This window comes from Psammomys obesus, unplaced genomic scaffold, assembly GCF_907164565.1.
Source record: "Psammomys obesus unplaced genomic scaffold, mPsaObe1.curated_primary_1811, whole genome shotgun sequence".
In the NCBI taxonomy this organism is placed as follows: Eukaryota; Metazoa; Chordata; class Mammalia; order Rodentia; family Muridae; genus Psammomys; species Psammomys obesus.
Window position 1 is genome coordinate 1,983,097 of NW_026585685.1, and position 17,500 is coordinate 2,000,596.

Genomic DNA, 17,500 nt, shown 5'->3' on the forward strand with positions numbered 1-17,500 from the left:
ACACACACACACACACACACACACACACACACACACACACACACACACTAATAATCTAGAGAAATAATAAGTTGAGTAAGTTGAGGCATTGAATGTAACTCAATGGTAGAGTGCTTGGTGAGTGGGTGTTGGGTCCTGGAGACTTAATCCCTGCATTCCAAAACAACACAATGAAGTTGGGACAATGGCCAGATTTGACAAACAATGTGATTGATTACTTTATCATCATTAATTTCCTGCATCTCCTCTCTAGAATTATAATGAGAAATAGCAGGCTTCAAGTTTCTTCCTGATTCCTGCACGTCTCGTATAAAACCTGTGATCCCCTGCAAAATTAGAACTTAATATGAATCGAAGTCTAGAAGGAGCAAATGTAGAACCCAGGTCAGGGAAGTGTGGAAGCGGTTGGGGAAAAGCGCCATCTTCTCCTTTTTGAATTTTCACTGCTCTGATCCTTCCTCTAGACCTTTCAGCCTGCTTACTGAAAACTACATAATATTAACAACAACAGCCATAATAATAATAAAAAGCAGAACAAGAATGTGCAACTTTTTGCATCACTGTGCAATGTACACACATTTCACTCCCACACAAAGCAAATGCACGAAAAAGTTCCCCAACACAAAGCATGTATATTCAGTCAGATGACTGAACAGGATCACACACAGCAGTTCATGGGGGATCCCACCAAGGCACCTGTCTGTCAGTGCCTGCCCTGCTAGGGTGCTGGCAGGTAATTCTAGCACATCCCTTTGCAGGCTTCCTGTCTCCTTCCCAAGCCCCAGGTCTGACCCTCAGCCACATGCTCTCTGAGACATGATCCTGGTTCCACTCCACCAGCTCTTGCTGTTTCACCCTTGGTGCTGAGCAAGTTATGCTCCTTCCATCTTTCTTTTAAAGCCACCGTGTTGGCCACAGTGAGCACACACAGCTTAGCCCAGTTCCTCCCTCATCCCAGCTGTCCAGGTCTCTGCACTAATTCCACCCAGTTTCTGGGAAGCAAAAGTTCTAAAGGAATATCCAATGAAAATGTGCTATTTCCTTCAGTGATGGATGCAGACAAGGAATCACAGCTATTTGTATGGTAAATGACAATGTTTGTGGTCATTAAAATATTCTTTTCATACCCGCCACTTCCCTGAAGTTGACGGTTAATAGATATTCCTCCAGATCTTGTATAACATATAAACAAAAAGAAAATAAATACGTTATTTTTTTAAAATGATGTTTAGATAGGGTTTAATATATAATTCAGACTGATCTCCTATTTTAGGCTCCCAAGTGCTGTTATTACAAATGCCAGCACACTGGCTATTGAAAATATTTTGATAGCTCTATTATGGCCATTTCACTCCATAGTCCTATGCATTTTGTAGTGTGTATTTATAAGTTATGCTGAGATAGTCTTTGATTATGGTGCATAGTATTCCTAGTACCTGCTCTTCCCTCATCAATTCATCTGCTTCTTCCCTTTACCTCCAAATTTTTTCTTCCTCTACCTTGTTCAAACATGTATAAGTGTCCCTGGGCCAGATGAAGGTCCCTTTATGGCCGTTAGCAGAGCCAATTTATCATCCTGATTCTTCTCTGTCTCTCTCTTTAGCTCTCAGGTGAAGCCCAGAACCTTTTTTTAGATTGGCCTAAACTTCATCCTACTCTCATCACCTTTTCCTCTAGCCATTCACATCCACAAAGCACACACATCTGGCCACTCCCTAACACCTTAACATCAGGCAAACCTTGTGGCTTCTTTGTGTGGCAGTGAAACCTTTTCCTCTCCCATGAGTTGGTCAGCCCAGGAAAATGAGGTAAAGACAGGGACATGAAAAGCTCAAAGGCAGACAAAAAAAAAAAATTAGGTGCCCAGGATACAACAGTCTTCCACTGCCCTAGATCACAAGGACATGTAAGGAAGCTTAAAACTGTCACCAATAAGTAAAAGATTATCACAAAGTCAGAAGTCTATAACCTAGTTGTCCCCGTGAACACCAAATTGTCCTGCTCCATCACCCAGCAGCCTCTGGATGACAAGCTCCTGTGATGGTAGAAACATCAACGTTATAAAACTTACTCAGAGAGAGAAAGAGAGATGCCACACACAGGATGCCTGCCATCTGGACTGGTGCAACCTTTCTGAGCAGCCTCCTCACTGAAGTTGCTCAGAAGCTGAGTGACAAAATTCTGTGCTGTCACGGCAAAGGTGAAGAGGAAGCTGTGGTGTGGTTTTCAGCCCACTGAGAGAAGGAGACTGCTTGCAGAAAGCAAAGGTGGCTGCATTCATAGTCACTCAGATTTGGGTGTGAAATAACTAGTTATCTTCATGGTGAAGTAAATACACATAGAAGCTAAACAGGAAGGGATTTCAAAAATCTGAATGAATGAAAAACATCAAGAAATGTTCTGTTCTCCTCTTGAGGGAGGAAGTAGGAGAGGAGCCCCTGGAAAACACAAACCCTGGGTCACATGAGGTGTGCAGATCGAAGGCTCTAGACTTAGGCTGCTTGGGGTTTGGGGCAGATTTCACTGCTAACAGCTGTGTGGCTTAAGAAGAGCTAACCTTTTCTAACTCCCACCTCTAAAATGGGCCTACCCACAACACATACTCAACAAGCGAGCCAAGAAAGCTCTTTGGGGTAAAGCACTTGGAACATTATTATTTGATCCACAGTAGTGTTCAATGACTACTAGTTCCTATCACCTCCATCAAAAGACCTCTGAGTTAATTTTTATCTTCCTGGGATGGGTCTGGAAATCACGAGTAGCAGAAATGTGCCTACAGACAACCACAGGCACTGAACCCAGAATAACTGAGTATTCTAGACCCAGAAGGCAAGATCACCTCCCTGAGGACATCAGCCTCAGTCTCCAGGATCTGGTAAGAACAGATCTAGGTAGATTAGTAATAATTTTCTCTGTTACAGGGCACAAAAACAGGCAGATTCTTCCTTGTTCCATCCACCACTATCATTCACCCAACCATCTACCATCCACTCAACCATCAACCATCTATCCACCACCATCCACTCATCCATCTACCCACCTATCTATCCATCTACCATCATCTACCTCTCCACCATCCATCTATTCACCATCCATCCATCTACCATCCATCCAAAAACTCACCATCAATCTATCATCCATTCATCCATCCACCCATCCATCATCTATCCATCCACTACCCATCTATTGATTCATCTATCCATCCATCATCCATTCATCCATATACCCATCTATCTACCCATATTCCCACCACTCACACCATACATCTATCCATCCATCCATTCATATGTCATTTTTTTCTTCCCATGTTTTGGTGTTGTAGGAATTTGCACATACAAAGATATTCACAGCCTTCTATTTATTCTTAGGAAATCCCTTATTAATCAGGTGACCACCATTGTTATGGCCACATAAAGGCAGAGAGGGAAGTTGGTACACAGGACTGAGGTTAGGATGGATGGTACTGGCTTAAGAAGAAAACTAGAGGCAAAAAGAACAAAAAAGCACAGTTGGAAAACACTCTAGCATAGTAGGGAGGTGCTGACTCTCCCTTCCTCTTGATGACACTTAGAAAGAGATCTATAGTTTGTCTGGGACAGATCTTAGTGCTGTGAAAGCCAGCCCAACTCTTATCTTCAAGAACAGAGGAACTATCAGGAAGGTTCTTAGTGGGAACACAACATTTTTTTTTTTTTTTACTTTGAAAACAAAATGTTGTATTATTGTTAACTGGTTGGAAGGTGAAGGAGGTAAACAAGGCTATAAACAAAAGGTCACAGATTTCTGTTGTTGTTTGTTTTGCCAATGATGGGCTCTTGAAATAAAGACAGGATGGAGAAATGAAATATCAGATTCTCACTGAGTCCCTCTTCATAACAAAATGCTAAATGTCAGAGAGCCTCATGGTGAAGTACAGCCTCTCCTCTCTGCTTGGGATGGTAGGACCTGATGGAGGTGAGCAGGAGAGAACATGACAGATTCTCACACTGAGAAAGTAGGTGAGGTCCCCTAGGAGATGGCTGCAGTTGCAGGAGTTAGAGTCTTGTTTGGAGAGAGTGAGTGGCTAAAGGAACCCTGAGGACAAAGGCATTTTAAGGTAAAATTTATTTTCTTAGTGGAATGATCACAGATCAGGGGAACAACTGCAAACATGGAAATGGAGGTATTTAATCCATCCATCTTTCTAGTGACACACATACTCTCTGAATCATCCTGCCATCTGTTTAAATCCACTAGCTGTGGTAGTTCCCTGACGCCAGTTAACCTGCAAGGGCTGTTGGGTAAGATTCTGGACTTCCCTCTTCGAAGTTGTGTGGAAGAGCTGGAAGGTAAAGGAAGGGCAAGAAAGCTCCACCCCTCAGAAACCTGGAATCTACTTCAATAAATAACTGAAGGTAAAAAACAGAAGCCACCAGAGGAAGCAGGCCTTTGGTGTCCAGGGCATGGTCAGGCAAGAAATGAATGGAGAGGCAGGGACCACCAAGATCATTTAGAAAACACTTGCTTTGTAGTAGGTGGTCCTTGCAGATTCAGTGCCATTCCAGTAGGTAAGAAGAGATAAGGAGGGAGATCCCATTAAGAAGTAAAATCCCAAAGACAGGTAAGGGCATGCTGTCTGTGTGGGGGAGGACACTAACGGGCAGGTCTCCTGTGGCTGGGATTTCAAACTCACCCTCCAAGTTGGTAATTACAATTTCAGCACAACCTGAAATGCAGAAATCTGTTTACCCTTTTGGCTAGGGGTGTCACAGGCCTCCTTCTGGCATTATTATTTTAGGTAAATATATCACACAGTATCATACAGTATCAGCTACTGTGTAACAAACAGCTTTAAGACATGGTGGCTTTAGTGCGAAATATTTTTACTGATGAGCCTATGGGTTAGCTGGGTGGCTTCACTAATGTGTCAGATAATGGGAATAGTAATGACTTAGTTGGGTCGGACAGCTCAGTGCTTTGCCACGTGTCTTAAATATTTTCACATAAAGGATCTCATAGACGTAGGCAACATTCCATCCCAGAGGGAAGTTCCTTAAGACTCAGGAAGCAAACAACTTAAAAGTCTCAGGAAGTCCCTAAAACTTACCACATTCACAGCCCCCCCCACTCCCCCCAAGGTTATATAAGCAGCAAGGATGTGAAGGAAAGGGGACCTTCTGATCTGTTAAGCTTCCTGTAGGAAGTGTAGAGAACTCCAGGTTTGTAGTTTTCACGAGGTGCCGCCCATGTTGGGGTGGGGCTTTAGTAACACAGCTGCCTTTGAAACATCTCCGCACCAGTAAGTAACCCCTTACTTATTAAGTAAGTAGTCTCAGTAAGCCCACTGAGTCACTAGTTGGTCTTTGGTTGTACTGTTTCTTTGGTCTGTCGTTGGTTTCCTATCTGGAGTGAGCAGAACATTGCTCTAAGAATTATGCCATAGAACAAGACCAAATCCAAATGTAAGAGATGTGTTAACAGGCTCTGCCTCTTTGTTGAAGAAAGCAGCAAAATGACCCAGCAAAGGAGGAGATTTAAAAATTAGAGTGTTGGTGCATCTGTCATGAGCAGGGAAGAGAGAATTATCTTAGAAATAAGCATGAACCATGGTGCCAATAACAAGGAGTTTCTGCAGCCTTGAAATGCATATGACCCAGTAAGTGCTGTGCAACTTCAGATTCCTGGCTCTTGCCAAAATATTTTTTCTCTTTCTATTTTAGTGCCTCCATTTCTGCCAGAATTGAGCATTGACAGGGTGAAGTTGCTTCTTTTCAAGAGAGAGAGAAAAAAAATAAAGAGAAAAAAAATTTTTCTGTTGTCAAGGAAAAAAAAAGGAGACAGAAAAAAAGAGAAAGAGACAGAGACAAAAAGCAATTCCATTGCCTTGGGATTCACTGTATGGCAGCTGTTGAAAGGGTGTAAGATGTACTCTCTCCCTGAGCTAGGAGGGGAATGGACAGGACAGAACAGGACAGCTTAGAATGCTGAAGAAAGACCTGTCCCAGTTCCTGCGAGACAGATAAAAAGAGATCTATTTTTCCTCAGGCGGACACACCTCACTAGTAGTCCCAGAGACACAAAAACAGAATGTATCATTCGCATCTAGCCCAGAAACAAACAGAGGCCCTTCCTTACCAGGTGCAGGGCAGCTTCATAGACCAATGTGGCACTGTGGCTGGCATTGGCCGTCCCACTGTATAGGCAAGTGAACTGAAGCTCCAAGTCCTAAGCTGATCTATGGAATCCCACAGGGTGACTGGATTCTACGGCTGCTGGGCTGGCTAGTTTTATGTCAACGTGAAAAAAGCTAGAGTCCTTTTGGAAGAGGGAGCCTCCATTGAGAAAATGCTGTACTAGATAGGCCTATAGTGCATTTTTTTTTTTCCTAATTGGTGATTGATGTGGGAAGGCCCTGCCTTCTGTGGGTAGGGCTACTCCTGGACTAGTGGTCTGAGTTAAAAGAGCAGTCTGAACAGGCCAGAGGTCAGTAGGCAGCACTCCTCTATGGCCAACGTCTCAGTTCCTGCCTCGGGATTCCTGCCCTGACATAGCTCAGTTACAGAGTGCGACCTGAGAGTTGTAAGCCGATATAAACTCTTCCCTACCCAGATTGTGTCTGGTCACCGTGGTGTGTTGTTTCATCACAACAGAAGAAACCCTAAGGCAACTGCCTTCTCAATGCCACACACCTATCTTCATTGCTATAGAAGGCCAGGTGTAGGATAGTGAGTGGCTTGGAAAGAACAGCCTAAGGGGTCAGTGGTAAGCTAACTGTCACAGTGACTCCTTCTCCACTGGAGTCCTGTAGTCTTCCCTTAAGCCCATGGATACCTGTTCAGAACACAAGTCACTCCCTCCACAAGAAGGGACCACAGCGACCTCAGTCAAACTTTCTCTGACCACAGGAAGAAATCAAGGCTGTCAGTGGCCCTACTGCACCCTGGGCCTGTAGTGGAGAATGCTGTCAGGCCTTGCTTCCAGCCCCATCGCTTTGATTGCTCACTGCCCTGGCCCCATCAATAAGCTTCTAAGGCTGAAGGAGTTTTCAATGTGAGAAAAAGTGTGAACTGAATTTCTGTGAGCAAAGGCAAAGGCCAGGGCTTGGCACAGAAGCAGGGTGGGCACAGGGGATGGAGAGAGGGACATGTACTTAGCTTCCGGAAGGAGAAAGGAAGGAGGCGCAGCAGGGATTCTCAGGCCTGTTTCTTGCTAAGAGAACTCACCCCAGGGAAGGGCGACTTCATAAACTTCCTGAGTGACAAGCAACTTTGATGCACAAACTGTTTAGAGAAGCCTCCAACAGTTCCTCAATAGGGAGGAAGGAGTGGGGACAGGAAGCCACCCTTAGGGACAAACACCCATTTGTTGTGGCTTGCTCAGTTTGCAAAGTTCAAGCATCCATCGTACAACATAGCAAGATTGTTTTGATCTGTTTGTGTGTCTGCTGGTGTGGAGCATGTGACATAAGGCACATGTGGAGGCTTGCTGCTTCCATGGTGGGGTCTGTGAACTGAATTCAGTAGTCGGGCTTGGCAGCAAGGGCTGTTAACCTGCTAAGCCACCTTGCCAGCCCTGAGCACCCAGGTTTTTGCCCTAGTTTACAGCCACACTAGGGGTACATAGCCCAGGCCAGCCTCAAACTCACTCTGTAGCAGGGCTGACCTTGAACTAAGTCAGAGCAATACTTCTGCCTCAGCCTCTGGAGCTCCACGATTACAAGGAACTGTGGTGGTATTATGCCACCACACCCAACTTGTCTAGACTCTACTGTCTTGCATAAGCAAGACCACTTACGCCTTTCCTTTAAAATGAAAGAAGTCAGTTAATAACATCTGTGGTGCAACGGGAGCACCGAGCCCTTCTCCCCTAACTCTTCTGCAGCTGTCTTGCCCGCCACTGAATTCTGGGGCATGCATGATGCTTAACCAGCCTCTACGGTGGGAGATGCTCGCTTCGGTTCAGATCCACAATTGTTGCTCAGCAGATCTCCGACCTTTTCACCGGGTAGTGCTGGAATCCTCTGGTTTCTCTCCCGGCTCCTTTCTACCTTTTGGTGCTCTGCCTTCTGACTGCTTTGGATGCTCCATATGAGGAAGCCAATACAATGGTTCTTGTGACTAGCTTCTATCACTTGGTGTAACATCACTAAGGTTCAATCGTGTTTCGGTATGCTCAAGGAGATCTACCTACCTATATCTATCATCTAATCAAACAATCAATCATCTATCTGCTATCCATCCATGTGTCATCCATCCATCCATCCATCCATCCACCCATCCATCCATCCATGTGTCATCCATCCATCCATCCATCCACCTATCTTTGTATTGTATCGGGATGTACGTGTCAGGGGAGCAGGCTTTACCTGTGTGAGAAGAAACACACACAAGAAAGAGTCTTCCTTGATCACGCTCTGCTGGACTTTTTGAGGCCAAGTCTGTCACAGTGGAGCTGGCCTGGCTGGCCAGAAAGCCCCAGGGATCCTCTTCTCATTCCCTTCCCAGTGCTGGGACTTCAGGTGTGTGCTGCCATGCCTGGCGTCTACGTTGAGTGTTGGGGATCAGGACCTCATGCTTGCATGGCAAATAAGTACTTTGCCAGCCAAGCAACCCTCCCAGCCCAGGGTTTCCTTTTTTTTTTTTTTTTTTAAGCTAAACAATATTCCATAGGGTGTACATACATTTTGTTTCCTCATTCATCTGCTGATGGAAATTTAAGTTGCTTCTACCTCTTGGCTACTGTGGATATAATGAACATATGTGTCTCTTGGAGACACTGCTTTGAGAACATATTTTCTTTAGGACATATTCCCAGAAGTGGGATTGCTAAATCATCTGGCGGCTCTATTTTTAATCTCTTGAAGAACCTCCATATTCTCTTGCATAATGGCTGTACTTTTACCTCTACACCGACACTGCTCATTCCAACATTTCTTGCATTAAGATTTTTCACTTACATTGTGTGTGTGTGTGTGTGTGTGTGTGCCACATGTGTGTGCTCTTAGAGGTCAGAAGAGTGCACTGGATCTCCTGGAGCTGGAGTTACAGGCAGTTGTGAGCCACCCAGTGTGGGTGTTGGAAACTGTGGGTCCTCTGCAAGAGCAGCAAGTGCCCTTACCCACTGAGCCAGGCCCTCAGCCTCTTCCCTGCATTCTCACACAGGAACAGCCCCAGGCACCCTCTGCTTGAGATTGCTCAATCTAATATGACATCTGGTGGTTTTGACTTGCATGTCTCTATGGGCAGTGACACTGGGCACCTTGTTTGTATTCTTTACAGAGTTTTCTATGTGAATCCTTTCCCTTCTTTTGTTTTTGTTTTATAATCAAATTTCTTACCGAGTCTGGATATTAACCTGTGTCTCACATATATGCTCTGTAAATATTTTCTCCTTTTCACTGTCAATTTGTTTTGACATAGGAACATAACTTTTTTGTTGTTCTGAGACAGGGTTTCTCGGTGTAGCCTTGGCTCTCCTGGACTCCCTTTGTAGACCGGGCTGGCCATGAACCTCAGACATCTGCCTGCCTCTGCCTCTTTGAGTACTGGGATCACAGGTGTGTACCACCACAGCTGGCTCACAAGAACATTTTAAAGTGGGATTTGGTTCTACTCGCCTATTTTTGATTTTGCTACTTATGTTTTTGGTGTCATACCCAAGAAATAATTATCAAATCCCAAGTTATGAGCATTTTCCCCACACTTTCTCCTGGGTTTTTTTTTTAGCTTTCATTTTACATTTGGGTTTTAACCCACTTGGGACCATGTTTCTTGATTCTCTTGCATATGGATATCCTGTGTTATCAACATGCTTTGATAGCACTCTGACCCTGACATTCCATCACTTCACCAACCATCAAAGGATGGTGACCATGGTAACCAGTGCTGCTGGTCTGAGAACGCAGACTAGGGAGGACTCTAGTGAGGACTCTAGTGAGGACTCTGGTGAGCAGCGCCTCAGCTGACAGCACACACCATGTGAACACTGAGCATGTGTTCACCATGCTGCTTTCCTTTCAGGCTTGAGGTCTTAACAGTTGATGTTCTGCTGATTTCTCTCAAGGCTGCCCAGATATAGCAAAGACATGCCACCCAGTTCAGGGAAACCCCACTTCTGTGTGCTCAGGATCACCCTCCTCCTGCCTTACATCAAAGTTAGGTCCAGGCAGGTAGGGTGGACTCTGTGCCCCAAATAGGTTGAAATGGTTGCACCTCACCCCAGAAGCTTGACCCCTCTGTGGGCTAACACATGATAGGCTCTTGCCCATTTTACACCCTTCTCCTCACTGATGTGGGTGTCATCCCCTTTGGCTTCCAAGGTGGTGTAAACATGTGTCCTCTGCACGTCATCTGTGAGTACAGCTATCTTCTCAGTGACTGCCGATGCTGGCATGGAGGTGTTTCCACACCCAGAGTCCCATGAACACTGGCCTGTAGTTACAGGAGGCAGAGCGGCTGCCATTCAGGAGCCCGTGCTGGGGCTCCTCGGGATCACCTGAAGATGTGACCACGCCACAAGTGGTGACTGTGCAGGGCACATCCCAGAATTCCAGAGTGGGACGGATGCCCCAATCCTTGTGGTTCTATCAGGTTACCAGAACATCTGTCAGGCAGCCTCTTCCACCCAATGGCTGGGTACCTGGAGCCTGCGGAAGTACAAGTTAGACAGTTAGAAAGATTTCTACAGCAACCGGGGTAAGGAAAAGCCGAGGATCGGGCCTGTGGCAGGTGGCCAGCCTCAGTAGTGTCTGAGTACATAGTAGGTGTGTGCGAAAGTTTGTTTTGCTTTTGACATTGAGAACGACACCATTTCAGGAACAGTAGAGGGTTGTTCAGGCCAGGCTCTGCCTGCACGGGTGTTTGGACTGGAGGGAATGTAATGACAGGCCGTTTTGACAGCCGATCATTTAACTACAGGATGCGAGTGACTGGGATACACACTCCATCTGAATAACTTACATGAGGTGCTTGCTAAATGGGACGCGGAAATACAGGATACAAAGCAAGGCTAAGAGGAGCGTCAGTCCAGGGGGTGGGCTGCAGGTGCCTGCTGAGCTGGAACAATGCATGACAAGCTGTTGGCACCTGCTCCTGCCCAGGTCTGCTGGTGAACAGTGTGGCTTTTATGTTGCAGGGGCTGGTGTCTTCCAGAGTCCAAACTGCAGCGTGAGTCAGGAAAACCACCTGTTCCGGTCTCCGTCTGGTCACAGAACTTGGGTGTGTGTTTCCTCATCTGCAGAGAGGAATGGTTTCCAACTTCTCTTTCCTGAAAGGAGGCCTCTAAAGGTCATGGGAATTCAGCAGGGACCAAGAGGACGCTGAGCAACAGGATCCTAGCCCCACCTTTCTGCTTGCTGGGGACCTTATCATGGATGTGATGGCTGCTCTTGGCTATCAACTTGACTACGTCTGGAACTAACTAAAACCCAAGCATCTGGGTGCAGTACCCGTGAGGGATTGCTTTCATAATTAAATCATTTGAAATGGGAAGACCCTGTTTTAATCTGGACCCTCCGAGGTGGCAGCCTACATAATGGACACGGGAGGAGGGAGCCAGTCCGTGCTGCCAAGTCCATTCCTTCGCTGGTATTAGAGCGCCCTCCTTTGGGATGCCACCATTTACTGAAGATCAGCTGAGACATTCAGCCTTGTGAACTGAACAACTACCAGATTCTTAAGACCTTCTGTTCACAGACAGCTATTGGTGGACTAGCTGGACCACAACCTGTAAGTCATTCTAATAAATCCTATATGTATATATATTCATCCTCTAAGTTCTGCTCCTCTAAAGAGCCCTACAGAATGAAGCTGTTTCACTGTAGGTCAAAATCTACAATGGACTATGTGTGTGTACGCATGTACATGTGGAGGACAGAACAACTCCTGTTGTCCACCTTTTGCTTTCCTTTTTTTTTGAGACAGGGTATCTCACTGGGTAGGAAACCACTGCCTTAGTGCTGGAATTCTAGTGTAAGCCACGCGGCCTGCCCCGGCTTTCTGTGTGTTCCGCCTGCAGGTCTGTGAGTGCAGCACGTGTACACCTTGTGTCCAGAGAAGTCCGAGGAGGGCCCCCGGTTTCTTAGAACTGGAGAAACAATGGTTAAAAGCCACCATGTGGACAGTAAGAACTGAACTGGGGTCCTCTGCAGGAGCAACCAGTGAGCTACTGGTTGGTCACGGATCATTTCTCCAGCTCCTAACCTCCCCCCCACCAACACACACACAACAACAACAACAACAACAACAAAAACCCAAACATGGGCCCAGGCAATTGTGGTCAGGTTCCTGTGCTTGCCAGGCAAGGGCTCTACCGACTGGATCACCTCCCTGGCCTGACAGTGTTTTTACAGGACTTGAAGCAATCAGAAGGCCAGAAGTACAACCAGAATTAGCCATGATCCCTCCTACTGGTGAGGAGAGGCCCACGAAGCCAATTATCAACTTCCTCACACCACTTCAATTTAAATTAAACTTCCTTTAATGAAATTAAAAAACAAAAACAATTGGTGCATTGCATAATATTTGTGGCCACAGTATAAAACAGCACAATTAGTTTGTAGAACACTGAGTATGGACAAAAATACACAAGACCTTCTCTTCGTCTACGGAAAAGTCTGCAGATCCTTGTGTTACATAATAGAAAAGAAAACCAACCTTGTTCTCCAAGCGATCTGCACAAATGTGTGTCACTGAGAATCTGGTCACACAGTGGAGGAGAACTTACCTAAACCCCAGTTCCCTTCTTCCTCTGTTGTCATCAGTGAAGCTTAAAAAAAAAAAAAAAAAAAAAAAAAAATTCCCCCGAAAGTAGCAAGTCGTCTAGTATTGCTTATTGTTCCTGCTCCGAAGGCGCAGTCTTTGGCTCACAGATGCCCTAACAAAGTCATGGCTGCAGGCGGCCTGCAAAGCAGGAGGCAAAAGCCACCAGAGAAACAGACAAAGGTCTGGGCAGGAGGGAGCCTGTGGCTGGGGCGGGAAAGACACACACATCGGGACATTTCTAAATGAGGATTTAATGCGGCTGGTGAGTCAGGGTGCCAGCATATCCCATGCATGAAAAATCGGAAAAGTTGTTAAAAAGCCAGAGTTTGCGTTTTTCTTATTTTTTAAAAAAGTGAATCGTGTTGTGTAAACATCATAAAGTAAACAATTTAAAGTAATTTTGAGGCTTCGATCTGAATGTAGCTTAGGCTCTTTCGGGGGGTGGGGTGGGAGGATTTTTGCGATTAGGGGAAAAAAAAAAAAACCAACCCGACCTTCTATAAAGTTTCTCTTTAAGAAGTGCAATTTCATATGCCAAGGCCTGATTTGGCCTTTCCCTCCCTCCCACCAGTGCTGCAGGCTGGGAGCCTCAGGAAGAGCACTTCATGAGGAACCCTATTTGGTATAACAAGAGTGTTAGACCACCCTTAAAAAGACACATGCCCCAGAACGGTAATATTCTCAAGGTGAGCTAGGTCCTGGGGCTTCTGGCCCCTCTCCTAGCCCTAAGCAACTTGGGGATTTGGGCATGATCTCAACATCAGTTGAAAAGAGAAAGGTAGGCCTGAACACTCCTGTCTCACCATCAAGTGCCTGCTTGGACCTGTCTGTGGCTTTACGTACACCCAGTGCCTCGTCTCATCCAGGACTGCGTCTCTCCCCTCCTCCTAAGGAGGGCTGTATTACGATGACCCTGAATCTTCTTCAGTAACTGCATGGGCTCACAGGCCGTTACTAACAAAATCCCTGCTTCTGCAATTCCTTTTTGAACAGTCACTTGTGGCCCTCCTGGGAGCTAGCAATAAGGAAGCAGAAACACCCACACCTGCCAAGAGGCCTTCTCTCTCCCTCTGGCCTCTCTTGCTTGGGTGGGGTACACCTGCTGTCCCTTTGCTTGTTACCAACTGTAAACCTGGACCCCACCTGGGCTAGAGCAGCCGGCCCAGACTCCATCGCAGGAGTAGTCCCGAGGTGGACAAAAACAAGCAGAGGAATAGAGGCCATCGTGGGCCACCTGGAGAGAAGGTGGGGAGTGGCCCAGGGTGATAAAGAGCTGCACATGAATGGCCATCATTTTTTATTGCTCAAGAGGAAGGAATCTTCTCCCCCCACCCCCCCAATTTGGAAGACAACAATGTTGAATCCTTCAGAGCCAGAGGGCGGCGTGGAGCACCCGTAGGTGAGCCCAGCGCCCGGGGGGGGGGCGGGGGGGGGGGCGCGGGGGAGGGAAGGGGCTTGTGGAAGGCTAGTGTTATGCTGGGCTGAGAGACTTGGGGTGGCTGAAGCCCTGATGCAGCAGGCACTGGGGACCTGGAAGGTATGTCGGTCCGCTGTCCTGTTCCTGCCGGGCCCTGTCAGGCACAAGACAGCAGCTCTCAACCCTATTTTACAGGCCATTCACATAACAGGAAATTGCTGGGTTCCCTTCTGTTTCTAATAGGAAAGCTAACGTCCACAAAGTATATCCCTCTTCACTACCCCCTGCAGGGATCTGAAAAAGACTTCAAGGACGGAAAAGGTCACGGAAAACACACACTTGTTCTGGGCAATTTCTGATTCCTTGAAGTCAGTCAGTCTTGCAGGCAGCAATCTGCCTCTGTGTGAGGGAGCTCAGTGTGGCCCATCTGTGGCTCCCTTGCAGGTCCCGTGGCAACCTGGGACAGTGCCCCTCATGGAACAGCTGCACCCTTCAGATGCCCTCTGCTCCTACTCTCCCTGGGGTCCCTGGGGCACAGGGCCTCAGAGCTACCAGACAGCGTGAGATCTACTCCCTTCCTTGCCCCAGTGTCCTCTTCACAGACCTTCTACCCTGGACAGAGGTGGAGGTGGATTTTTTTTTTTCATACTCATTCTTAAGGCTAAGGTGGCGAGATAAGGTGCTTGGTGGAAAGCCAAACTCTAGACTCCAGGGCTGCTGTTTCCTCACTCTCACAGAAACAAACCCGAAAACGGAAAAGGGGAGAGGAGACGGGGAAACAAAAGGCATATGGGTCAGGAAGTTACAGACTTGAGCTTAGGTTCCAATACAGTTTAAACTCCTGAAAATGGGGGATGAGCAGGGTAGTCAAAGCCACGGCTTGCCTTGGCACAGGTCTGTGTCAGCTCTGGGCCAGGGTGACGGGCAGAGTATCATAGCAGCTCTCCAGATGCTGGCCCCTCGTGGATGTTGGCTTTCAGGTGGGCGAGTACCCTCTCGCTCGTGATGACCAACACCTAAAGCCTACGCCCTTCCTCACCACAACCCCTCAAACCAAAAGTGATCAACACACACACATCAGAGGATCGATAAGCCGCTAGGAGAAAACTAATTAGACCAGGGTTAACCATTAAGAAGCTGCAGCTGGGGAAACACACACTCGATTGTTACATATCAGAAAGTGCCGTGGGAAGAAGAGCCGTGTGCTGGTAAACATGTCCGCGCTCAGAACTTGACATGCAGAAAAGAGAGAGCGCCAAGTCCCACCTGAGATTAGAGAGGACTGGTTTTAGTGTAACACACTTTGTTTTCAAACGTCACTGTCCTCTTCTCACCCCCACCACTCCTACTACGGTCCTCTGTCTGTCCATCTCGGCTGCTTAATCCATCTCCATGGACATGAGCCTGCGGCGTTCCCTCCGGGTCTCCCGCACCTCCTTCTTACAGCACCAGTGGGAACTGCAGTACCCGATGAGGCAGGACAGGAGCCCGATGACGGTGGACAGGCCCACGCCGATTAGCAGCGGGTACTTGAAGGCGTTCAGCACTGGGCAGGAGAGGGAAAGCAGAAGGGTTAGTGCTGAGAAGAGGGTCCTGGGGAAGCTCATCCCTGCCCACCTCCCTCCCGGAGCCGCCTCTGTGGAGATCAGAGCTCATAAATCCCACATCCTGCACCTGGCATGTGATTCAGACAGGAGCAGCCCAGCTCTGTTGAAGAAATGAGCAAATGTCCCCGTTCCGTGGAGCTGGGCATGTGGAGGGGGGGGGGCACACAGTGAGGAGATTTCATTTGATGCCTTTGAATGTCAACTTCTTTGTAGAGTTTTGGCAGGAGATTGATTTTTAAAAGTCAGTGTAAGGGCACCGCACACTGAACGGCAGATGCATCCTTTAAAAAAAAGGACTGAATAAATCAATTCCTATGCATCAAATAACTGAAGTGTACTAAAGGCGCTATTTTAAGTAACACTATAGTAAATTATCGAGCAAAGTGAATAATCACTCCCCTACTTGTTTGGTAAATCTGGGTTTTTCATATGGAGTTACTTCAAGCAGAGTTTAAGATGCAAATGACAAGCTTAGATCCCACCCTGGTGCCATCTTCCCTCCCCCTAAGCCCCGGCACTTTGGGTAGATGCCTGCCTCGGGCCAGATCCTTAATGTCTGGAATGATCTAATTTTCCTAAGAGCCCCACGGGAGACAACTGCCACTTTTTTTTTTTTTTTTCAGGACGTGGACCAAAGAGTTTTGTGGAGCTCTGGCCTCCAAGCAGGGCACGGCTGTTGCCACCTTCAAGGAAGACTGGCTGTGCTTTCTTCTCAAGGTCAGGTTTACTGACATTCCCTTTTGGAGAGGGTGGGGATATGGCTCAGGAGGCCTCCTCCCTCTTCTCCGTTGTGTACGTGGTTAGTAGTTACTGGTATGTGGGTGGGGGTGGGAGTTGGGGCGGGGGGGGGGGGGGAGTTTTCTTCAGTGCCTGTATGCAGCCCACACTCCTGTAACACTAATGGGTCAGCCAGGCTCGGTGGTGAACACCTGTAATCCCAGCACCGGGGAGGCGGATGCAAGCGGATCTCGGTGAGTTCGAGGCCAGCCCGCTCTACAAAGTGAGTCCAGAACTGCCAAGGCTACACAGAGGAAACTGTCTCAAAAAACAAGACAAAAGAAAAAAAAAAAATCCCTGGGTCACCAAACTGTACTTAAGGGAAACTGTTTCTCTGCCCAGTCACCGTCGTCTTCATAGTAGACTCCCCAGGAAAAGCCACAGAACAGAAAGACCAAGTGAGGAGGAACTGGAGTTCCAAGGCCTTTCTCCTCAAACTGATTCACTGCTAGGAAACACGCTCTTGGTCAAGGCTTCTCCTGACCGTTGAAGCATCTGGAATTAATTCTCTCCATGGAGCTGCTCCAAATGGCATAGCACTCTGAAGCTTTCACAGGGCAGACATGCATTCTGAGAGTAAAGGGACAATCGCCCAGCTCTGGGAAGCTCAGGGGCAGAGGTGGGCTGGATAGGGTGGTGTTGGTATAGGTGGGTAAAACTGGGAGACACTTTCCCATCTCAAGCTTCCAAGAGGTCCCCACTCTGTGGTAGTGGCTCTAAGGGAGCACTCCTTTTCCAAGAAGTAAAAACAATGGGTGCTGGGAAGTAGAGATAAGATTAGGAGTTTAAACCAGCCTTGGGCTAGACAGTGATTTTGAAGCAAGCCTGAGCCACACCTTAAAAACAAGGAAACAAAAAATAAACCAGCAGGTGGGCATAAGCAGTCAGTCTTTATTCTGCAGCCTAACCTGAGACCCCTCTGCCCTCCCCACCCCCAGAAGCCACTGCGACCTTAGGAT

The 17,500-nt window shown here is 47.2% G+C and overlaps 2 protein-coding genes across 2 annotated transcripts in view; both read right to left on the reverse strand.

Moving 5' to 3' along the window:
* Positions 1-10,371, reverse strand: part of Cd101 (CD101 molecule) — a 46,340-nt gene extending 35,969 nt beyond the window's left edge. Inside the window, exon 1 of the mRNA XM_055628073.1 lies at positions 10,196-10,371. Within this exon, the coding sequence (XP_055484048.1) occupies positions 10,196-10,371 (176 nt within the window). The remainder of the gene's footprint in view (positions 1-10,195) is intronic.
* A 2,062-nt stretch (positions 10,372-12,433) lies between these two features.
* The window catches only part of Ptgfrn (prostaglandin F2 receptor inhibitor), a 69,902-nt gene continuing 64,835 nt past the window's right edge, over positions 12,434-17,500 (reverse strand). The window contains exon 9 of the mRNA XM_055628431.1: positions 12,434-15,703. Within this exon, the coding sequence (XP_055484406.1) occupies positions 15,537-15,703 (167 nt within the window). The 3' untranslated portion in view covers positions 12,434-15,536. The remainder of the gene's footprint in view (positions 15,704-17,500) is intronic.